Source organism: Ochotona princeps, chromosome 7 (assembly GCF_030435755.1).
Source record: "Ochotona princeps isolate mOchPri1 chromosome 7, mOchPri1.hap1, whole genome shotgun sequence".
Lineage (NCBI taxonomy): Eukaryota > Metazoa > Chordata > Mammalia > Lagomorpha > Ochotonidae > Ochotona > Ochotona princeps.
The window spans coordinates 16457919-16481794 of record NC_080838.1 but is presented as its reverse complement, the minus strand read 5'-3'; the positions used below and the strand labels follow the sequence as shown (position 1 = coordinate 16481794).

The following is a 23876-nucleotide window of genomic DNA, read 5'->3' as shown; positions in this document are numbered from 1 at the left end:
CTTCTTCACTGTCCCAGCCTCCTTCTTCCCTTTTCCTTTATCCCATTCATCTCACTCACTCCATAGCTTTCAGTTCTAAGTGGTTTTCCCAATGTCCTAAACACTGAAGATACCCACTTCATTCACAGTAATGTGCAACTGATGCAAACTGTCTCCTTGTGAAACTGTCTACATCTCAACCATGATGTTAGAAGTTGGATACTCAGGCCCGGTGTGATAGCCTAGTGGCTAAATCCTTGCTTTGCACATGCGAGAATCCCATATGGGAGCTGCCTTGTGCTCTGGCTGCTCCTGTTCCCATCCAGCTCCCTGCTTGTGGCTTGGGAAAGTAGTAGAGAATGGGCCAAGGCCTTGAGACCTTGCACCCACATGGGAGACCCAGAGGAAGTTCGTGGCTCCTGACTACAGATCAGCTTAGCTCTGGCCATTGCAGCCACTAGGGGAGCAAATGAGAGGATGGAAGGTATTTCTTTCTGTCTCGAAAAATAAATAAATAAAACAAAAAAAGAATTTGAATACTTCCCAGCCGTAGGCAACTGTTAGGTTGCCTTATACCAACACAAGTGCTTCAATGCTGGGAGAAAAGCAGCCAATAACTGGTAGGCCCTCTGGGCCTGGCTAATGCCAAATTTGTGTTAACTATACTAGTGTGCCAAAATAGTCACAATATCTAATTTTTTTTAAAGATATGTGAGCAAGGCAGGCAATGCTGGACCCCTAGCCAGGACACATTATCCAAGCCTCCAAGCTGGAGGGTTGCAGATGGCCTAAGGAAGATGTTATAAAAGGAAACTAGTAGGTTTGATTTTAAATGTAAATCAATAATAGGAACAATAGTGAGTGAATGGGACTTTTGTAATAGTTGCCACTTCCATGGTGTCTTCATAAGGCAATTCTGGAGCTATCTCTATGGGAACCTGTTGGAATAAGAGTAGATGGAGGCATATTTGACATGGAGACATGACTTCTGGAGGCTTCCACAAACCAGATACTGCAGTTGCAGGTGGGTGAGGGAGCTGTGATGGGATGGTTTAGAAGGAGGAAAATGGAGAGCATGTCTGGGTCAGGCCAAGGCACCCACTAACATGTGAGACCTAGACTTGGCTAAACAGCATTACCCACCACCAGTGGATCTTGCACTGCCGGGGGTTCTGCAGTCTAGCTTGATATGAATTGCACCCAGTCCCAGCACTTGCCAGTGGATGCTGTGGCCTAGCTCAGTTGGCCCACATCCATTCTGGCTCTCTTACATGCCAGTGGGTCTGGCAGCCTAGCTCAGTGTATCTCACCCACAAACCCAGCCCACATGTCAGCTGACAGGTGCTGCAACCTTGTCTGGCTTGGCCTGCCTCAGTTCTAGCTCTCACACTTAGCAGCAGAAACAGTGGCCCATCAGATAAGTGCCTTAAGTTCCCCCAACCAGACCCAGGGGAATGCTGAAACGTTTGTCCCACCACCTTCCTCCATATCTTTACCACCCGTATCCTAATCAAAGGCCCAGATGAGCATGCATCCTCAACTATGTAAATAATATTAAAAATAAAATTAAAAATAAAAAGAATTCAGATATACTAGGTCCCAGATAAAGCACTAGAGCTTTCCAGTCAACTGAAATCAAACTCAGATAATTTTCCCTACACATATAGAAATCCAGCCTGAACTATTTGTATTTAATTAGGCACCCAGGAATCAAATGGAACTGTCAGGTATTTGCTTAACAAGAAGTTATAATTGAGGGCCCGGCAGCGTGGCCTAGCGGCTAAAGTCCTCGCCTTGAAATCCCCGGGATCCCATATGGGCACCAGTTCTAATCCCGGCAGCTCCACTTCCCATCCAGCTCCCTGCCTGTGGCCTGGGAAAGCAGTCGAGGAAGGCCCAATGCATTGGGACCCTGCACCCGCGTGGGAGACCTGGAAGAGGTTCCTGGTTCCCGGCTTCGGATCAGCGCGCACCGGCCATTGCAGTTCACTTGGGGAGTGAATCATCGGATGGAAGATCGTCCTCTCTGTCTCTCCTCCTCTCTGTATATCTGACTTTGTAATAAAAATAAATAAAATCTTAAAAAAAAAAAAAAGAAGTTATAATTGACTATTTGCTTGCATCTTTAGTACTCTGTGAATTTCTCAAGAGCACAGACCAAATCTAATAGTTGTTACATGTTCAGATGCTAGCACAGCATTTCCTATCAAGTTGACAATATTAAAATGATAATAACAATAATAATAATAATAAATTCAACTGAAAGATTTCCCAATAGTTAAAGACAATACAATTTGAACAACAAAATACAGTGGCACTGGGTTTTAACCCAGAGCATAAAATATATACCCATGAGTTCACACTGGCATAAAGAAATGAGTGGCTGCTGGTGGGTGCCAGGCCGGAGCGTTTCCATGCTCAGATCCCTCACTACAGCCACCGCGTGCACGTGGTGAGCTGCCCCCAGGTGGCCAGTGCGCCATTTGGCGCCAGGCTCTGCCTGCTGGCCACCCAGCCACGAGCTCTTGGGTTTTGGCTCTTTGAATCACTGCTTATATAGCTCCATGGTGAATCCACTGTGCTTCTGGGATGTGAATCAATCCTAAAGATTCCCAACAACAGAGTAACTTTTCCTTTGAAGAACTTGTAATCACTGAACATTGGGTTGAATAAATAATCAGAGTAAAGAAGCAAATCTACTGTGTATAAAACTTTCCAATAAATTATGTCAACATTCTAATCTAAAGGATGTGGAAAAGAACTTCCTACTCCTTATGTATATGATAGTAGTATTTGAACAGGAGAAAAAAGACATGGCTTTTCAGTGAGGAATCCTGAAAACCTCTAGTTCAGGTAAGTGATCACACTGACAGAATGAGGTGAAGATGCACTTCTCTGCAATCTTCCTCACAGAAAGTTATCACTCCAGTCTGAAAGAAACTGTCAGACCAATTCCAACATAAGCACCTTCCACAGTAGGCCTGGTCAGTACCACTCTGCCAAGCTTATCTGAAACGAAGAAAGTTGCAGAAACTTTCACACCCAAAAGTCTAAAGCAATATGGCAACTAAAATACTACGGTATGCTACATAGGAAACTGGAGCAGAAAAGAAACACCAGGGAGGTCTAAGAAAATCAACATCAACGATGGACTTTACTTTGTAGTTGTATATCAATACTGGTTCCTTAATTCTAACAAATATATCAAAATGAAATGTTAATAACAGTGGAAACTACACAAGTTACAGGGCACATGGGCACTCTCACGTATCTGTTTAACTTTTCAATAAATCTAAAACTGTTCTAAAAGTCTACTGATACAAAAAAATCACATGGAGGTTAAAAAAACAGTCTTTTTAAATGAAGTCTTTAAGACTCTTGCTTTTCCTATGGACATTTAAAAAGTCACAAGCAAAGAAATAACCAAAACAATGTTGGCCATTTTGGATGACAATTTCATGTGAGCGGTTCAGTAATAACGGGGCTATTTACTATGGTAAGCACAGTTCAGTATTAATTATTTTATCATCAGGCTTAATAGCAATCCCGCTCTAGGGCATATCACAGAAGACTCAGTATACCCAAAATCCCACATGCTCCTTAGCATTTCCAGCTTCTGTTGCTGTTAGGTTGGGCCCATGTGACCAGTTTTAGCTGTGAGTAAAAGTGATACATGCCAAGCCTAGGCTGAGAAACCTTAAAACAGAAATATGTTCTGGGCCCAGCGCAGTAGCCTAGTGGCTAAAGTCCTCGCCTTGCCCATGCCGGGATCCCATATGGGCACCAGTTCTAATCCTAGGGGCCCCGCTTCCCATCCAGATACCTGCTTATAGCCTGGGAAAGCCTTGGGACCCTGCACCCGTGTGGGAGACCTAGAAGAGTCTCCAGGCTCCTGGCTTCAGACTGCCTCAGCTCCAGCTGTTGTAGCCGCTTGGGATGTGAATCATCAGATAGAAGTTCTTCCTTTCTCTCTTCCACTCTGTACATCTGCCTTTCCAATAAAAATTAAATAAAATATTTCTTTTTTTTTAAGTGTGTTCAAATCTCCTATTGTTCTGTCTGAACTGACCTTGGAGGGTTCCTAACACTCCAAATGCAGGAGGTCAAAAGATCTGAATAAGACTTTACCAGGGTGAGAAACTTGGAGTCTGGAATGACCAAGGTGAATCAGCCTACAGTATCGGGTGACTGCATGCAGCAAGCACTTGCTCCTCCCCTCTGACAGAAAGCTGTCAATCCTAGAGTTCCTGCAAGCTGGAGCATCTCAGGATGCCCCTACTTACCACAGGCGATGGTCCAATAGACCAGAGAGTCTGGGGTCTGGTACAGGATGCGGTACGGAGCGACCCGGGCACTGGAGTCCAATACGACGTCGAGGGTACCCACCAGGAGGCCTGAGGGGGAGAACAGGGGAGATCAGGTAAGATTTTCTTCGTAACTTTTCCAAACTCCCAGCATCAACGTGATTGGATCCCTTCTACAGGACCATTTGACAATCCCTGTCCTTCCTGTCGCTCCGCACCTTGATAAACTTCCGTCTTTGACATGATGCTAATTCCATGTAACTTTTACAACAACTTCTGTAAGAAACTGCCCAAGCTGAGCTGGCTTCAACAAAATGGAAAGTTGGCATGTGTCTGCATTTCCGAATGTCTGTTTCAAATAAAAATCAGCAAGTAAGTGGACACTTACATGCTGGGGTCTCTGCTGTAACTCCATTATGCCAGACAGGTAAAGTTTCTCTCTCACTATGAAACAAGCCCTTAAAAGCTGGACAAGGCCACAGGAGACCATCATGAACCTAATGCTCCACATGTTAATTTGCTCCTCTTTCCTTTTGTATTGAAAAATAAGGTACAATTCAGCAGAGTAAATGTTAATCAATGTCCGACTAGGTGCCAGCACAGAGAGGACTTAGAGTCCCCAAGGAATCTGTCATCGAAGGAGACAGCCGAGCAACGTTTTCACACTGTCTTCAGGAGTGAACAAGAACCGTGCAGCAGGAGTGTGTCCTGCTGCACAGAACCCTTAGCCATTTGCGACATTCATCACTCCAGTCAGGGACACTGGAGCCCAGTCAGTACCCTGCAGTGACACCTGATGAGGCCCGGGGCCAGGTTATACACTGTGGGTGCACAAAGTTGAGTTCTTTGGGTCAGGCACCTGAATGACCCTCTTCCTGCAGCTGACAAAGCCCTGGGGGAAACTTGCTCACATCATCCAAGTCCAGTAGCTCCAGACTGCCCAGCAATGAAAATCAGTGAATTATTTGTGAGAAATATAAATGCACACTAGACTGATGCTCACTTCAGAAGAGGCAGTGCCCTCTCTCTCCAGGAGGGAAGTGGACAAGGAGAAGGAAATCAGCAGCAGAAGGCATCTCAGCAGCCAAAGCCAGAGTGCCTGTGAGCAGCCTGCCCAGAATCCTTCCAGCATCCTTCCGCGGAGGCAGCCCAGCGAGTGCAGGCGGGGCCCAGCCCTATCGCTCAAGCACCAATCCTTTGTCAGTCTGCCAAGCTGTCAGGTACAATGTCAACAGCAAAAGGATCCTGAGAGCTTCATATGCGGAGGCTGTTGTCAGCACAGATTTCTCTCTCAACCACCAGTGCTCCCAGTAGAGGGCTGTGCTCCTTCATCCACACTGAGCAGGAACTAGACACCAAACGTGTCCTGTGGTACTGACGGGTCACTATCCTGCACGCACACCTAAGACCTGGGTGAAGCTCTTGGCTTCCAGGTTCTTCAGCCCTGACTGCTGAGGCCACTTTAGGGGGTAAACCAGCAGAAGAAAGATATCTTTCTGTGTGTCTTCCTCCTTCCTCTTTCTTTGTAATTCTTTCAAATAAACAAAATAAACCCTTAAAATGATAACACACAGAGGATGGCCCAAAGCCTTGGGACCCTGCACCCACGTGGGAGACCTGGAAGAAGCTCCTGGCTCCTGGCTTCGGATCGGCGCAGCACCAGCCGTTGCGCTCACTTGGGGAGTGAATCATTGGACAGAAGATTTTCCTCTCTGTCTCTCCTCCTCTCTGTATATCTGATTTTGTAATGAAAATAAAATAAATCTTTAAAAAATTTTTTTAAAAATTTAAAAATCTGAATAACAAATTATCACTGCTCTCTAAATGCTATTGACACAAACAGCCAAGATGCTGGAAAGCAGAAAATACCTCTTCCTTATCCTCCATCCATGAAGAATACAAGACAGGAAATCTGGACTAGAGAATCCTCACCCCTACTAAACAGCAGTGCTCCGGATCTTCTGAGAAGTCTTATTCCTCATCCTTCTGCAGTGGCTGTCCAAATACTGAATCGGCTCATCATCTCCCACACAAAAGCTTGCTTCAACAGCTGCTCGAAGACAGCTATTTCTGGTGTGAAACAATCTTGGATCACTGGAGATAACTAAATGAAATTATGGCCCTCAGAATAACTCTTCCTTGTATCCATCTATCTACTTCTTACATTAGCTCAGGAGTAGCAGCCGAGCATTGCTTTCAAGGAGGCTCAGACAAACCTTGGCAGAACCGGCGTCTCTGGGCTTCCACATGAGCAGAAGGCCATAGAGGGTTCATGAGGCATGAAGCAGCCACTCCTGACCCACAGTGTTGGTGGCACGGGCTGGTGCCACAGACAGGGAAATGTCAGGAGGGGCTGGGCACACAGCACTGTGCTCAGGAGAGCGATGCACACTCTCAGTGAGCCTGGATGGTCTCTTGCTAAAGTGGACAGGATCTCCAGGTCACTCCACCTTCCCCATTCGCCCAGCTATGACTCAGTGAGAGAAGCAGAAATCTACAAGGTCCATGGCAGGATGGGAAGAGGACATGGGCCCAGCCTGGCTCATGCACTGGCTGCTTTCTGACAGGAAATAACAGCATCTGTCCCCAGGGAACACCTGGCTTATGCCGAGCGTGGCTGAGGAAATAATTCCAAACCACAGAGATGTCTGGGAGATCACAAAATTCAAGAGCATTCCATACGTAATAAATGAAATTTAGGGATTGGTCATGTTGGTCATGTTGGTGCCAAGTAAATTGAGATCCATGCACAGTTTTGGGTTTTTTTTTTTTTTTTTGCAATTACATGTAATTTCCATGAACTTTTGAAGATTCCGTGTTCAGGTACAATCATTCTGCCCATACCCAATCTTCAAATGAAAGACAACATAAGAGAAAGTAGAAAGTTCCTTTCATATTTCCTTAATATAATCTCTACTAACTATGCTCCAATTGTTTTATATTCTTTCCACCCATATGCTTTTCTTTTTTAAAGAAGATTGTTCTTTTCTAAATTTTAGATACTGGGTTGTCTGTTTGTTTGAAAGGCAGTTACAGAGTTACAGTTACAGAGCTCGATCCTCAAATGGCCTTAATGGCTAGGACTAGGCCAAGCCAAAGGAAGGAAAACTCCTGAAACCTGGAAGCCCAGTCTGGTCTCCCACATGCATGGCAAACGTCCAAACACTCGGACCATCCTCTGCGGCTCTGCCAGGTGCATTAGCAGAGAGCTGGATTGGTAGTGGAGCAGCCAGAACTCGAACTAGCACCCATAAAGGATGCTGGCTTTCAGGCACACCTTACTCTGTGATGCTGAAACGGCAGCCCCTTCCCCACATCCTTACACTTTTGTTGCCTGACATGGTTGTACAAGCCAACAGTTGTAAAATCTGTTTTCACCCAATAACATACATTATTTACCCAGGTCATACTTAGAAATCTGATTCCTTAATTTTATATGTTATACAACACAGGGTTTTGGGGGGCTTTTTTCCCCCCCCAAAATGCTTGGAACCAGAGTGCTTCCGATTTCAGAATTAGGAATTTGGAATGTCTTCACAGATCTCACTGGGCTAACATCCCTACTTGGAAATGTGAAAGCAGGCAAGTTACATTTCAGATTCTGGAGCAACTTAGATTTAGCATGTCTGCTTTAGGGCTGCTCAGCCTTTACTCTGCTGTGTGCATATACCATAATGTATCCACGCTCAGGAATCCTTCAGCATCTCAGTGCATTTCTTTAGAATGGAGATGCTGGGAAATGGGCTAAAGTGTTGTTCCGGTCTTACCATGAAGGGCTGAGAATACCTCTCCAGCTGTAATATCTCCAACATTTAGCATCATCTCATTAAAAAAATTTTCTCTTCATTTACTTACTTTTTATGTTACATAAAAGGAGCAGATTTCACATTTTTCAATACACTAATTTAGAAGCATAAGAGTTCCTCCCCTCCTCCTCATCCTTGTTTTTTTTCCAAGTTATTATGCTAGCATATTCATTCACTTCACAGTAGTAAGCTTAACTTTTTGATATACTAAGGAATTATGCCACAGCTGTTGGCCATCCAGGTTTCTTTTGCTGTAAATTACTTGTCTTGGCTCCTGCGCTGGCATTCACTGCCAGACCCAGTCAGACATTCAGAATTTACAATCTGAACAATTTCACTAATACAGATCCTGAATTTTGATTCATTTCAGCAACCATTCGCTGATAACTGCAAAGCCAGAGCAGCAGCATCCTAGGATTTGCTTTTCCATCTTACCTGTATGTCTCTAACTGGTATTTGCAACCTCAATGCATCCCACTGTGGCTTCCAGCTCACAATCTGGTAGGACGGACAGTTTCTGTCCATCACCTGTGTCTACCTGAGCCTTCTGCTTGCTGTTCCCAGATTGTAATAGATACATCTCCTGGAAGTCTTGGCACTCAATGGGCGCTACATGATACAGGGCAGAAAGTAATTAAAGGAAAACACTCAGAAACTGCTGACAGGCTTCCAAACTCCAGCTACACCACAGGTTTCCACTACTTTGAGCAAGCTTTGTTTGTTTTTGAACCCAGCAAAGCTTTGTATGACTGCTTCACTGGATCTGAAACGCCCTTTCTGCTCCCTTTTCCTGGTATACTTCTATTTCCCTCAATACACAGATCAATACTCCACCCCAGTCCACAAACAAGTCTTTGCTTTCCAGGACTGTGCCCATCACCTTGCACTTTGTACTGTTAAAATAATTAGCACACTTTTTAAGATTTATTTATGTATTTCACACACAAGAGTTACAGATACAGATAGACAGATAGATATAGATATGAGAAAGAGAAAAAAAGAGAGAGAGAGTGAAGAGACATCTAGTCATGCTTTCACTCCCCACAAGGTCATAATGGCTGAGACTGGGGCAAGGCTGAAATCAGGAGTCAGGAGCTTTATCTGGGTCTCCCATGTGATTGTTAGGAGCCAAAATATCCGAGGGGTCAGCTGATGCTTTCCCAGTCAAGACAGTAATGAGTTTTATTGGAAGTGGGGCAGCCAGGACTGGAACCCCCACTCCAATGAGATGCTGGCATCACAAACAAGATGTGTGCCACAGTGCCAGGGCCCGGTATTGTCTTTTCTACCTAAAAATCAAAAGCAGTTTTCTCTCACTAGATTTTGTGCTCTTAAGGAAAAACATTGCTCTGTTTATCTTAGACTTCTTGAAGCTTTAAGTTCAGTACATATGCTGAATACTTAAAGATGAGCCACAGAGTTTTCAGTTTGATGGCCATTGCTGAGAAAAAGCAACAGTTATTTTCCAAACTTATCTTTTTTCTGCCATCCCCAATAAGTCCTACACAATATACCTTAAATAATTTAAATTGTCTAAGAGTTTTATGACTAAAGGAGACCAAGACTTGAGAAGAAGCCTAGGAAAAAACTCACCTCAAAGGTATGAGTTTGGAAGCAGTGATGTGGCACAGCTGGTTAAGCCAGCACCTTGGATGGCCACGGCCCATATCCCGTTGCATTCACTGACCCAGCTTCCTGGCCTACTCAGCCTGTGATGATCCAAGTACTCGAGTTCCACCCATATGCAAGAGCCAAATGGTGTTTCTCACTTCTGACCTTGGCCTGGCACAAGCTTGACTGTTGCCAGCACTGCATGAGTGAACCAGTGGATGTAAGATCTTTCTCACTTTCCTGTCTCTCCCTATCTGTTCCTCTGCCTTTAAAATAAATAAATTTGAGAGAAGGAGAAAAAGAGAGCACGCGAGAAAGAACTATAGCAGCACACAAATACTGCTGACCCAATGGCCCCATGACCCTTCTCAATCTCTCTCTGGTTAAGAGTTAGCATTTACAGGTTTTTTAGTTTTCCTATGTGCTGCAAAACGATAGTGAAATTCAACACATGTGAAATGTTTAAAAATGAAACGTAAAGAAAGCCTCCAATTTATAAATTCAATGGGAAATTTGCTCTAGGCTTCTCAACATTTAGTCTCAATTCTCTTCTTAACTGGAGGCGTAGTATTAGTAGCAAACATCAAACACAGGCACTTGAAAGAGCATGAAATTAGGGAAAGGGAAGCTTGAGGCTATGTTGATTAAAATCTGATAGTTTTACAAGAGTCAACTGAAAAGAATCATGATAGTTTTAAAAGGCACATTCAATTTCTTCACTTTCTTACTTGGGAAAATAAAAACTGTTTTCACAATGCAAACTCAGATAAAACCCCACCATATGATTTCTTCATAAAAGATTCTATGAGTAAAGGAGGCATGAGGTCTGTCCTGCAGGTTTATCCCAAGGGCACTGTTTTAAAAGATTTGAGAAGCTGAATTGTTGCACTAGGTGGTCCTCCATTTCTTCATAGAGGAAAGCAGGCTACAGGGGGACAGAATAAGAAGTATCCAGAAAGGCAAAGGTCAACAGGAGAAAGAGAAGCCATGACTTTCATAGTTTCTGCCTAAAGAGATAAAGCCCAGGCTGGCTTGCAACTAAACAAACAGAGCGGAAGACTGAAATCTGAGAAGTTTATCTGCAGGGCCTCTGGGAAGCATCAATTCCTGTGCCTAGCTCCAGGCTCCCCAGGGTTGTGAGGGCCGGATATTCCCGGAGCTGTTCCAATCTGGTGGCTTGTCAGTCTCTTTTTTTTTTTTTTTTTTTTTTTTTAATTATTTATTATTTAACTTCAGTAATTACATTGTATTATGTGACACAGTTACATAGATACTTGGGTTCTCCCCACCCCTCCCCAAACCCTCCCACCATGGTGGATTCCTCCACCTTGTTGCATAACCACAGCTCAAGTTCAGTTGAGATTTCCCCATTGCAAGCGTATACCAAACATAGAGTCCAGTATCTTACTGTCTGTGCCTCCTTGGAGTGAAGGCCGAGTTACTGGAACCGATTTTTTCCTTCTCTATGGGGCAGTATCTGAGGATAAATTATTCAAATGTATTTTTAAAAGACTGACTTAGAGGGTCCAGTGCTATTGGGTAGTGGCTAAATCTTTGCCTTGCACACACCAGAATCCCATATGGGTACAGTACCTGTTCCAGCTGCTCCACTTCCCATCCAGCTCCCTGCTTGTGGCCTGGGAAAGCAGTAGCAGACGGCCCAAAGCCTTGAGACCCTGCACCCACATGGAAGACATGAAGAAGCTCCTGGTTTCGGATCAGCTCAGCTCTGACCATTGTGGCCACTTGGGGAGTGAACCAGAGAACGGAAGATCTTTGTCTCTCCTTCTCTCTGTACATCTGCCTTTCCAATAAAAATAAGTAAATCTTTTCTTTAAAAAAATGATTTATTTATTTGAAAGCAAGAATTATAAAGAGAGGAGGAGAGACGGCCCTTTGTTCAAACATCAGCACAAATTTTAAGTACAAATTTTAAGTACAAATTTTAAGGCAGTGATGGTGGACCTTCAACCAACCAGAGCCCCCATTAGGCACTGGTCCCTGTGCACAGGCTGTATGCTGAAGAAGCCCGCTGACCCATATGTATGTGGGTATGTGGGTATGTATGTATGTGGTATGTGACATCATACCACAGACAGGCTTATTGCTCTGATGCTCATTTGGGATTTAAATTTGCTCTGATATGGTCCAATATAGAAAATGGGGCTGAACTTAACTTCAAAACTTTACACAAGATCCAATTAATCAAATTATCCCCAAGTCTGGTTCTTAAAACCTACAGCTGTTTCCATGTATGATCAACTAAAAAATATGTTGTGATGTAGCAGGTAAATGTACCTGCAATGCCAACATCCCGCACTGGTTCAAAACCAGGTGTTCCATTTCCAAGCCCGCTCCCTGCTAATACATAAAATGGCCCAAATACCTGGGTTCCTGCGCTCATCTGGGAGACTCAGAAACAGCTCCTGGTTCCTGACTTCTGCCTGGCCAAATCCTGGCCATTGTGGCCATTTGGGGTGTGCATCTGGGAATGGAAGATTTCTCTCTCTCTCTCACTCTTTCAAGGACAGAAGAGCTTTGTACATGTGTGCTTGTATATCTTCCTCACTCTGTTTTACTCAGACTTTGGTGGTTTTTTCCCCTTCCTCTATTTATTATTATTTATTAATTTACAAATAATAAATTTCATGCACTCCCTAGGTATAGTTCTAAGAAAACAACCACATTTCTTCGCCCCCTCCACAAACTCCCTCACTTCTTTCTGTTCCTTTCATCATTTTACCATGTCACAAACACACAATTTTTTGTATTTTTATCATTATTATTATTTTTGATATGGCTTTATTGGTGTAGGGATTCCCCCACCTCTCTTTCCTCCTGACCATTCTCACCCACCCACCCCCTTTTCCCCATATTATTACAATAGCATAGTCCTTCAGCAACAGCCACAAGTCCAACATTACGCTATTTAAGCACATCATGGCATTTTAGGTATAGTCAATGATAGAAAATGTAATATATTGTCAAGGTATATTTAAGAGTATCATTAGGATTCTTCCTTTTCTTCAGGAGTAGAGATGCCTACTGCAATGCATCTTCACTTCTTGGAATGTTAGTCTCCATTATACAGTTCATCTATGAGAATATGTGTATACACATGTTTACCTATATATCTATCCATCTTGTTCTTTGCATGAAGATTGTATTTTATCAGAGAAAACATACGATGTTTGACCTTTTGGGATTGGCTTCACTGAGCAAAATGGTCTCCAGTGGGAACATTTTGTTGCAAATGCTAGTATTCTTTTTAATGGTTAAGTAAATATTACTTATGGGATACCAGTTTCTTTATCCACTCCTCTTTCAACAGGAAAGAGATTGTTTCCATGTTTTCACTATTGTGGATTGTGCTGCACATAGGGTTGCAGGTGACTTTCTCATTGCAGCTTTCACTTCCTTTGGATATATTCCTAGATGTGGGATGGCTGAGTCACACAGTAGTTCAACTTTCAGATCTCTGAGCACTCTCCATACGGACTTCCAAAGTGGTTACATTCCCACCAACAGTGAGAGTACCTTTTCCCCTACATCCATGCCAGCAGGTATTTTCAGTAGAATTATAAATGTAGGCCAATCTTACTGGAGTAAAATGGAATTTCAATGTGGTTTTTATTTGTATTTCCCTAATAGCTGTGGGGCCTAAGCATTTTTTTCCTAAGAGAGTTTGGCAGAGAGGTAGGATACAAAATCAATGAACGTAAATTGATAGTCTTAATATACCCAAACAATTCCACAGAGGAGAAAGAACTTGTAAGCACAGTCCCTTTTAAAATGGAAAAGTAGAACTGTAAATACCTTGGAATAGAACTAACAAAAGACCTCTATGATGAAAATCACAAAACATTAAAAAAATACAAGAAGGCATTAAAAGATGGAGAAACTTACCATGTTTCTGGATCAGTAGATTCAACATCATCAAAAAGTCCATATTACCCAAAGTAATACACAGATACAATGCAATCACAATCAAAAACCCAAAAACACTCTTCTAAAAAGTAGAAAAGATGATACAGAAATTCATCTGGAGACACAAGAGACCATGAACAGCCAAAGCTGTTCTGAAGAATAAAAATAAGGCTGGAAGAATCACAACCTAAACCTCAAGACATACTATCAGGCCATAGTAATCAAAACAGTCTAGTACTGGTACACAAAGACCAGTGGAACAGAATAGAAACCCCAGACAGGAGCCCATGTACAGCCAACTAATCTTTAACAAGGGAACTGAAAATAACCCAGGAAAAAAGCCTGGTCTCTTCAATAAACGCTGCTGAGACAATGGGATATCAGCATGCAAACGTAAGAAACAAGACCCCTAGACGTCACCTTCTACAAAACTCTGCTCTAAATGGATCAAGAATCTAAATCTACACTGAGAAACAATCAAACTATTAGAGGAAAACATAGCAAGTACTCTGCAAGTTATAGGCGTAGGCAAAGATTTCTTATATAAATAGTCCCCAAAAGCACAGGCAGTCAAAGCCAAAACCAACAAATAGGACTACATCAGACTAAGCAGCTTCTGTACAGCAAAGGAAACAGTCAACAAAGTGAAGAAAATCTTTTCTCCACACTCCACAACAGATAAAGTTCTAATATCCAGGATTTACAAAGAGCTTCAGAAACTCAATGACAGTAGAACAAACAAGCCTGCTAGGAACATGGCAAAGGAAATGAGCAGGCCTTTTTCAAAAGAACAAATTAAAATGGTTAATACACATATGCAAAAAATGGTGAGCAATTCTGACTTTGAAGTAAATAAGCATATGTTTAAAAAGAAAAGATCTATTGCTTTTGATCTTGCCTGGAGAGGTAGGTCTGAGAACCTGAAAGAGATCTAAATCGGGGTCAGCCAAGGTCAGCACTGAGAGAAAGGAGGGGCTCCGTTTGTGCTGGTGGGAGCTGCCACAGCTTGTACCACCTGATTCTAAGAGAGAAGCCCCATCCATCACTGTCTGGACACCCGAGTGCACTGTCCCACAGACCCTCCTCTGAGGTGGGCTGCATTTGCAGGGACCCCTATGTGCTCCCAAATTAATGTCAGCCCTGCTTCTGCATCACCTGTTCTCTTATTCAGGGCATTGTGAGTAATTGGGAGCAGCTCCACAAGGAAATAACATTATGAAATAGAAATAACTAGTTCTGAATCCAAAGCTGCATTGGTCACGACCCAGACTATCTGCATGACTTATACTTTATCTCTAAAATGATATTTGAACATTTTAACATCAGGTTCTCAAATAACTATCTAATGGCATGGGAAATTGCTTAATAGGGTATATTATGTGAAAACAGACAACACAAAGTTATTTGAACCCAATGTGGAAAAAAAATGTCATCTCATCAACATTGCCAATTACAATGTTTATATATTTTTGTATATATCATTTTTAATATTATAAAGCTAAATGTAAATATTAAAGTCAGTGGCTGAGATGATAATTTCACTTTATGGTCTTCTGTGTTTAAAGGGATCTGGAAGTACGGTCATTAATTTGATGATGGGGAAACAGGTTTTAACACTTAACTTCAAAACTTGTACTTCGAACTTGCTTTACTCAAAGAGAAATCATTCTGCAAACAGTTGGTTGCTTTGGTGGTAATAAAGATGAAATTTGCTTAACAAATAACCATGGCTTCAAAAATCTTGCAGCTGGAATGCAATGTGTGAAATCTGGGTCACTCTCTAAATGAGTATCACTGACAACCACATATTTTGATGGAGAAGGGTCTGGTCTTCGCACTTTTTCCATTATAGGAAACGCACCAATGCAACAAACTGGAACATATTTTCATATATACAGCACTGTATCATTCCACCTCACAACAGGCACTGGGAAAATCTTATCCTTAGCCAGAAAGTTTACAGTCTTAAAATAAAAACTGCAAGAAGTAAATGAGTGAAGATGTCCCCACGCTTGTCACTGAGTGCTTGCCACATGTAATAAGTGGCACATGGCTTTGTTTATGCAATGCCCAGATGCTCTCTGCATTTTGTGAGCATGGGAAGTGTCGGAAAAAATGCACCTTACACTATTACCTCTAGCCCCCTCTAGAGACTGACTTGGCTATCGGGGAAAACAGAGATCTTTTTTGACCATGGGAACTATATTTGAAAAAGCAGCTTCATCCTGTTGTTACTGATAACATGCACGTGTTACAATAAAGTAGTAATAAAAGATCTAACATAAAAATAATAAAACCAAATGAAGATCCTGATTGAAGAGTATATAACTATGTGGCTTGCATTATGGCATAATATGTTAAGTCCCTATTCCAGATGGGCGATGGTTCAAGTCCAGGCTACATCATTTCCCAATCTGGCTTGCAGATAATGTGCCTAGGAAATCAGCCAAGGATGGCTAAAAAAACTTGCATCAGCAGCCTTGGATTGAGAGTTTGAGAAAACTGGGCATCCACGGATTTTGAAAAACATCAGGAGGGATGAGCATGAAGAATAGGGCTGCCTTCAGCCCCACTCTGCAACTGGGGCAAACACATAGGGCTGAAATGTGGTCTGACAAAGGTGAAGCAAGCCGATCACATTCCCTCAAGAATTTGTGCAGGGAAAAGCCTTGCAGCTACAGAAGCAGAAGCTGAGAAGGGAAATGCAGCCAGCGAGCCAGGTAGAGAAGCACACACCGGGCGAAGGAGAGACAGTGAGAGCAGGTGGAAAGCTACTCGTCAGTGAGCAGAGAAGCAGATGAAGTGATGGCAGAGCCTTGTTGCTCCTGCTGTCTGGCTTCTGGTTGGCTTCCCAGGCTTGTCTTCATAGGAATCCTGGCAACAAAATCCACATCCTTCAATTAAAGGCAACACGAATGAGCCTCTGCCCCTTGCAACCCAACTGCCTACTTACAGCCCTCTACTAACGCCCCAGGCTCCATCTGCATGGGCTGGGGAGTAAATGTTGGGTTTTACACAACAGGGAAGTATTATATAACACGGTGCCAAGGAGTAACAGCAATTTAATAATATGCTCTCCAACCCTGCATCCAAATATCCTAAAACATAAAAATAGCCGCTGTGGGACTGTAATTGAAGCAAGCATGCTATTTCCAGGGGAGATATACAGTAGGCAGCTTGGCTTGACAGCAGGGAGTTATGTGTGATCTCATCAACCACCTTCCCTTCTCAGAGGAATTCCAATGCCAGCACCCAAGACACCTGGCACTCTTGGTTGGAAATGGGTCAAGCGAGAGCCATCTTCACCCCAAAGATCAAACAAAGCCTGAAGGAGAAAATCAAGTTGGGAGGACTGGTGTTGCTGGTATACGCTTGTCTTACCAAGGGGGTCTATTTTAACATTTTTTTATCAATGTATGTAAATGAACACTCTGTAGATGCAGATGAGCCCCCTGTGGAATACAACTGAGATTTCCTAAAAATCACATGTAAACTATCTTGCAATCAATATTGAAAAATAATGAGGCCCATTACAGTAGCGCCACGATCCCAAAAGGGCACCAGTTCTAATCCCAGCAGCTCCACTTCCCACCCAACTCCCTGCTTCTGGCCTGGGAAAGCAGATGAGGACAGCCCAAAGCCTTGGGACCCTGCACCCACATGGGAGACCTGGAAGAGGTTCCTGGATCCTGGCTTTGGATCGGCGCAGCACCGGCCATTGCACTCACTTGGGGAGTGAATCATCAGAAGGAAGATCTTCCTCTCTGTCTCTCCTCCTCTCTGTATATCTGACTTTGCGTTAAAAAATAAAATAAATCTTTTAAAAAAAGAAGAAAAATAATGGATCCAAAGGAAGGAACACAAAGCAATCACAAAGCAGTTTGTTGGGGGTGAGGGAGCACTTCTTTGCAAAATGATCTCAAAGTCATCTCCAAGAAATTGCTTTTGATTTATGGTATACACCTGTAATAATACAGTCTGGTGCCAGCAGTATGATACCAAAGTGTCAGTGAATCTACATATCTTTAATTAGTCACTGATAAGCAAAAAATACACTGTTTTACTAATGAATGAAGAAATTAAAGTGATAAAAGACTTATTATGTTGCTTTTACTCCAAAATGACTAACTCCTTAACCTCTAGGCAAAAATCACACACACACACACCCCCAAAAGTATGCTTACAGGCATACATATGTGCATACACTTAGAGTTACTCTATACTTAGAGAAATCCATGCGGGACTGGTTCTAGAATGTCCCAAGTTAGCAAAATTCACAGATGCTCATGTCCCTTCTATATTGCATAACACCTGCACATATTCTCTTCATGTCCTTTAAATCATTTCTAGATGACTTGTAATACATACCAGGACATGAGTGTCATGTGAATAAAGGCTATACTGCATCGTTAGGGATCAACAAGTCTGTGTGTGTCTTCAGTCTGGCCCACTGTTTGCCCCTTCACTTTTGATCCACGCCTGGGAGACCTCTCAGAAAAGGCACAGTGGCTACGGACCGCTGACTGTACCATGGTGTACTACACTCAGCTACAGAACAGGTATTTCAATGAATGGGGAGTGATGGTGGCAGGAAAAAAAGAAAAAGAAAAACCTTCTTGGCTAGGTCTCAGTCAAGTTCTGGAGCTAAAGAAACCCAGTGATGCAATCAGGGAACAGGATTGCATGGAGATAGATTTTCAATTTGAAGACAATGCCCTGAAAAGTGTTTCTTTACAGCACTGTTTCTCAACAGCCTTCCAAAACAGATGGAACTGCCATTCTGCCTCTGTTTCTCAAATTCTCTTAGGACTCTCCAAGGAAAGGTCATGATTGTGTACAGGCGACAAGTGCCCCATGAGCCAGAGGAGGCAACCAGCTGATGTCGCCCATTTTCCTTTCTGTTATTTGTTACTCATATAAAGAGGACAGAAGGCGAGTCCAAATTGTCATTGTATGTTTCATTTGTCACTTATAACAACATTTACAATGGCCCTTCAAACTGTGCAGGCCAGACTGTGCGACAGATCCCACACAAAGGACTCCTGGCAGCTCATTCACCCTCTCACACCCTTTCCGACCCATCTGCTTGCCCATCGCGACAATATTTCATTCCTGGCTCTGTTTCTCTACTGCATGGCAGCCATGACATTTTGGTGGGTTCAATAAATCTTCACCAAGGGCAAGGGCAGCCTTAGGCATCTCATCATAGCACTTGTTTGCTTCAAAGCTGCTTCTGTGCTGGGCAAGAGCCAGCACCTTTGTGAAATCTAGAAGGCTGATCCAGAAGACACATACTTTCCACAGCTCAGGTGTGCATGTAGGTGATGATTGGGAACAGGGTGAGCTTCACCTGCTCTGGGTTTGGCAGGTGGCAGGGAGACAGGCAGGAGAGCGGCACAGGTCACAGCCGCCAGGGACACTGCAGGAACTGGGCACAAACAGATAGCACTCCCAGGCCTTGGCCATAGGGAAGCTGGATGCTTTGTGGACCCTACAAGTACACCCACTTCTTTTTATTTTCTTCTTCTTTTTAAAAAACTTTATTTTTATTTGAAAGGCAGATTTTACAGAGAGAAGGAAAAGAGAGAAAGAGAGATCTTCCATCCACTGGTTTGTTATCCAAATGGCTACAAAGGTGGAGGTGAGCTGATCCAAAGCCAGGGACCAGGAGCTTCCTCTGGTCTTCCAAAGCCTTAAGTCATCCTCTGCTGCTATCCCCAGCATAAGCATGGAACTGGATTGGAAGTGGAGCAATCAGCACACAAACTAGCATCCATATGGGATGCTGGCACTGCGGGTAGAGGCTTAGCTTGCTATGCCACCATGATGACCCACTAAATTCTACCAATTTCTAAGTGTGCTATGATGTGAACACAGTAAAAGCTCTGTATTAGACTACAGGAGGCACCACAGCTTCAGGCCACTGTGCTTTCAATTTCTATCTCTCATTTCGACACAAGCTGCCACTTTGAATTTAGAGCATGTCATCTCCCTTAGTTTGCCTATAAAGTTACATAAAATGTGTTACTCTATTTCAATGCCATATATAATTTTTTCTTACTTTTTCTTTTAAAGTTACATGTAGATTTGCACATTGGGAAGTGACAGGCATTTTTTTTTAATCTTTGCTTTACTTTGTGCTAGTTCTTGGAGTAGTTTTATTAGGACAGAACAATCTCTTCTTTGTAAGAACGCTAGGATTTGACCCTCATTGCTCACACCTCAGATGAACCCTGAAGAAAAATGAGTCAGAACCATCGCACTGAATCTCGGCCTATGATCTCAGACTGCTGAGCCTTTTCCCAGACAGTCTAATGAATACACAAAAATCGAACAAGCAAGAAATTACCAACATGCTTATTGTCAACCTTTCTAAAAGACCACTGAAGATATCCCCAGAAAAATTCACTTGTTTAACTTGAACCTGGGAGAGTCCCTAGTAACCCAAGGCAAGCATCTAGACATTGTACAGATCTGTTCCCCTGATAGAAACAAGACTTTCTCACACAGCAGGGACAGCCTAGCGTCGCACAAAGTCATCTGCCAAGGTGGATGCAAGCTTCCATTCCCCCGCAAGCTGTGTGATGTCAGGAAGGTCACTCAGCTTCCCTGAGGCTGAGATTCTCAGGCACAGTGCATCTTCATCTCTCAACATGGCTGGGAAAGCAGAGGATTTACGGGGGGGCGGGAGCTGCATCAACTGTGAGGGAATAAGGAAGGAGCTAACGGGCACATACTTGTGTCTTCCTTGGAAGTAACACAGTGGAGAGTGGGTATTTACTAAGGTTATGTTCTGAATGTTAGAAAGCTGTCATCTAGGCTGTGAGAGTGCTAATAAGGCAAAGGAAAAACACAGTCTCAGACCGGGGGGGAGGGGAGAGGAAGGGAAAGGAGGGGAGAGGAGGGGAGAGGAAGAAAGAAGAGGGGAAGGGAGGGTTCAGACCCAAGAGAGAGGGGAAGGGGAGGGGAGGGGAGGGTTCAGACCTGGGGGTGGGGAGAGGAGGAGAGAGGGAGGGAAGATAAAGGGGATGGGGGGATGGGGAGGGGTACCTTTATGCTTATCCTCAGGAGAGGACACCATGCAAGGCCCTGGAAAAGGGAGCCATGCCTGCTGACTTGGAGGAGAGGGACAACAGGCTAGGGAAGAAGGACATGCCCACTAACAGCAGCCACTATCTGCTCAACGCATTCACAGGTGCCCAGCACAAGGGTACACAGGCTTACCATGAAAATCACAGGTACCCAGGCAATCACCCAGCGCTGGGGTACCCAGGCAGGAACAGGTGGAATCTGCAAGCTCAGCTAGGTACGGAAGAAGGCTGTTTTGTTTTGTTTCGTTTCGTTTAAAGATTGGTTTATTTTTATAATATAAAATAAAATATAGAAAAGCGGATTTTTCCGAGAGATGAGAGACAGAAAGGTCATCTATCCATTGGTTCACTCCCCAAATGGCTGCAATGGCAGGTGCTGAGCTAACCCAAAGCCAGGAGCTTCTTTCCAGATCTTCCACATGGGTGCCGGGTTCCAAGGCTTTGGCCCATCCTCTATTGCTTTCTCAGGTCACAAGCAGGGAGCTGGATAAGAAGTGGAGCAGGCAGGACATGAACCAGAGCCCATATGGAATGCTGGAGCAGCAGGAGGAAGTTTAGCGTGCTACACCATTGGGGTGAACCCTGGAGAGCAGCTTTTAACAGCCTGGGCTTGGTGTGGAGAACCTGGGTAGAATCCTAGTCCCATTGCATCCTAAGGTGATGACCCACATCTCCCTGACAAGGTGATGACAAGATTGAAGGGGGTAGTACCTATGAAACACTTTTGCACAGGACCTGGCACTATGAGTGTTCAGTAAATAGAAGCTATTGCAGCGTGGCAAGGAAGCCAAGGTGGGGAGGTACATAGGAGGCATGGACAACATGCAGTCATCAGCTCCACTGGGCAGGAGCCTGAAACATCTGGGAGAGCATTATTAGTTGGTGGCAGGCAGTCCCAGTGTAAATCCTGCAGGCCCTACCCTCCCAGGGAAGGCTCCAGGACAGGGCAGTAATGTGCAGTGTTGTATAAGCATCTCTCCGCCAACAGAGGACACTCTACAGGAAAAGGAAAACGGTGCTAAGAGGAGACTGATGGAGCCCAAAGCTTCCTTAACGAAGATCTGTCTCACTAATCCTTGCAACAAGCCAGCTAGTGTTATCCCAATTCTCACAGGAGTAAATGGACATCCAGAGACATTAAATGATCCACTTGCATTGGTGGTTCAGTGGTAGAATTCTCGCCTGCCAGAGACATTAAATGACAGAAGCTGGATTCCGCTTCCTGCTTCCCACACACTAAGACAGGACTACAGAGTGTAGGGATGACCAAGTGCAGTCAGATACTGGCAGATGGCTCAGGCAGTGAAGTGGACCAGGTGAAGTGGTTCCAGGTTCCTGGCTTCGGATCGGCGCAGCACCGGCCGTTGCATTCACTTGGGGAGTGAATCATCGGATGGAAGATCTTCCTCTCTGTTTCTCCTCCTCTATGTATATCCGCCTTTCCAATAAAAATAAATAAATCTTTAAAAAAAAAAGTGCTATTCTCTAAAGGTTATTTCTACCCTTCAACCATCATCAAGGCAATTAAAGCATCATTCTCTGGTCCACGCTGATTATTAGACATTTTCACTTCTTCTTAAAGACTGCCCTCACTATGCTGTCGGAACTGCGTCAGCAATGCTCCGCCCTGTCCATTGAGCCATAACCTTTTCCTGTTTGCAGTTTTCTATCATCCCTCAGTCCTCCCTCTCCCCACCCCACACCCATCTCTTCATCTTTTTGATTTCTTTCAATTTCCTTTGAAAGAGGATGACATTTTAGTATTTCCTTAGGACTATTAAATTACATCATGTGATAGAAACCATAATGCCTACTCATTAGAGTCCTTCCGACTAAGAAAGGCCTTACTGTAAGTGATTGGTGCCAGGGTCCGTGCAGAAGGTGTGAATGACACAAAGGTGTGAAGAGAACAGCTCCCTGCATGGCAGGGCCCAGGGAGCTTCCAGCTGTTTGGCAGGGCCCAGCGGATTTCTCTCTGACCACCTTGATGCAGTCTCACCACCCTTTTGCATGGACATTCAAGCACCCCACTAAGAATCCTGTAATCTACTGAGGCATTGTTTGCCCCTATGAGATGGCTTTGGCAAGTAATATCAGCTTGAGAGTTAATGTTACTGATAATGTCTTGGTGAGTGGGCCTTTAACTGCACACAGGAGTACAATCAAGCCCATGCTGTTTCCAGACACCTTATTGTGTACCTACCCATTGCCATAAAATCTGGCCCGGACATTTAGCATGCTTTCTGGGAAATGGCTTGATAAGAATTTTACAAACTAATGGAAATGATGGGAGTATGGGTTAAAACTGCCATGACAAAAAATATAGCTACTGGGACCCTAAAAGCTATCTTGTTACTGGGACCCTAAAAGTTATCTCATTACTCTGACCCTAAAGCCTATCGTGTTACTGGGACCCTAAAGGTTATCCTGCTAAAGCAAAAAAAATATAGTTACTGTGACCTTAAGGGTTAGCCTGTCCTTGCAACTCTTTAGAACATAGAAAATGTAGTTGCTTTAGCTGCTTTCATAATTTCTAACTAGAGGAAATATAGACTGATTTCACTAACATCACAAAGATATACTTTTGATTATTGTTTGATCACTTATGAGGTTGTAGAACCTGCAGTTGTAGAGGAACTTAATGTTTGAAACCTTTTGTCTTAGATCTTTGTTTTTTCTCTTTTGATGTATTTCTCCCATTAAGTGATGGATAAGTTGTAGAATAAGAATTGTAGTAAGAGTGTATTACTGAATAAGATGTGTTGTCTACTGAGAAATTCTTGGCTGCAACGTTGGAATGGATAATACCCTGTCTTGAGGTGAAACAATCTGTAGAATTGTCTTTGGAAACACTCACTTGTCAATTGCAGAATTGAAACTTAAATGGAGTAAACTTGGCTCATTGCTAATTACAATTCTTTCCGCCGTTACAACTCTTGCTTTACTTGTTCAGATACCAAACTGTGTGAGCTTGCTGACCTAATGGCCTTTAGTGCCAGTGGCCCTTAATCCCCATACACCAAGATCCCGGACTTACTAACCCATACATAATTCAAGGTAAGGGCCTGGTTGTCACAGGTGGCGCCAAGGTTAGAGCCCAGACCTGAGGAGAGCGGATGAAGACTGGCAAACCAAGATAAGCAAGGAATGTGGGACTC

At 43.5% G+C, this 23876-nt stretch overlaps 1 protein-coding gene across 2 annotated transcripts in view; it reads right to left on the bottom strand.

Moving 5' to 3' along the window:
* The window catches only part of TBC1D9 (TBC1 domain family member 9), a 112841-nt gene that overhangs the window by 61220 nt on the left and 27745 nt on the right, over positions 1-23876 (bottom strand). For both annotated transcript variants that reach the window (XM_058666828.1, XM_058666827.1), the window contains exon 2: positions 4263-4373. In XM_058666828.1, coding sequence (XP_058522811.1) covers positions 4263-4373 — 111 coding nt within the window. The remainder of the gene's footprint in view (positions 1-4262; positions 4374-23876) is intronic.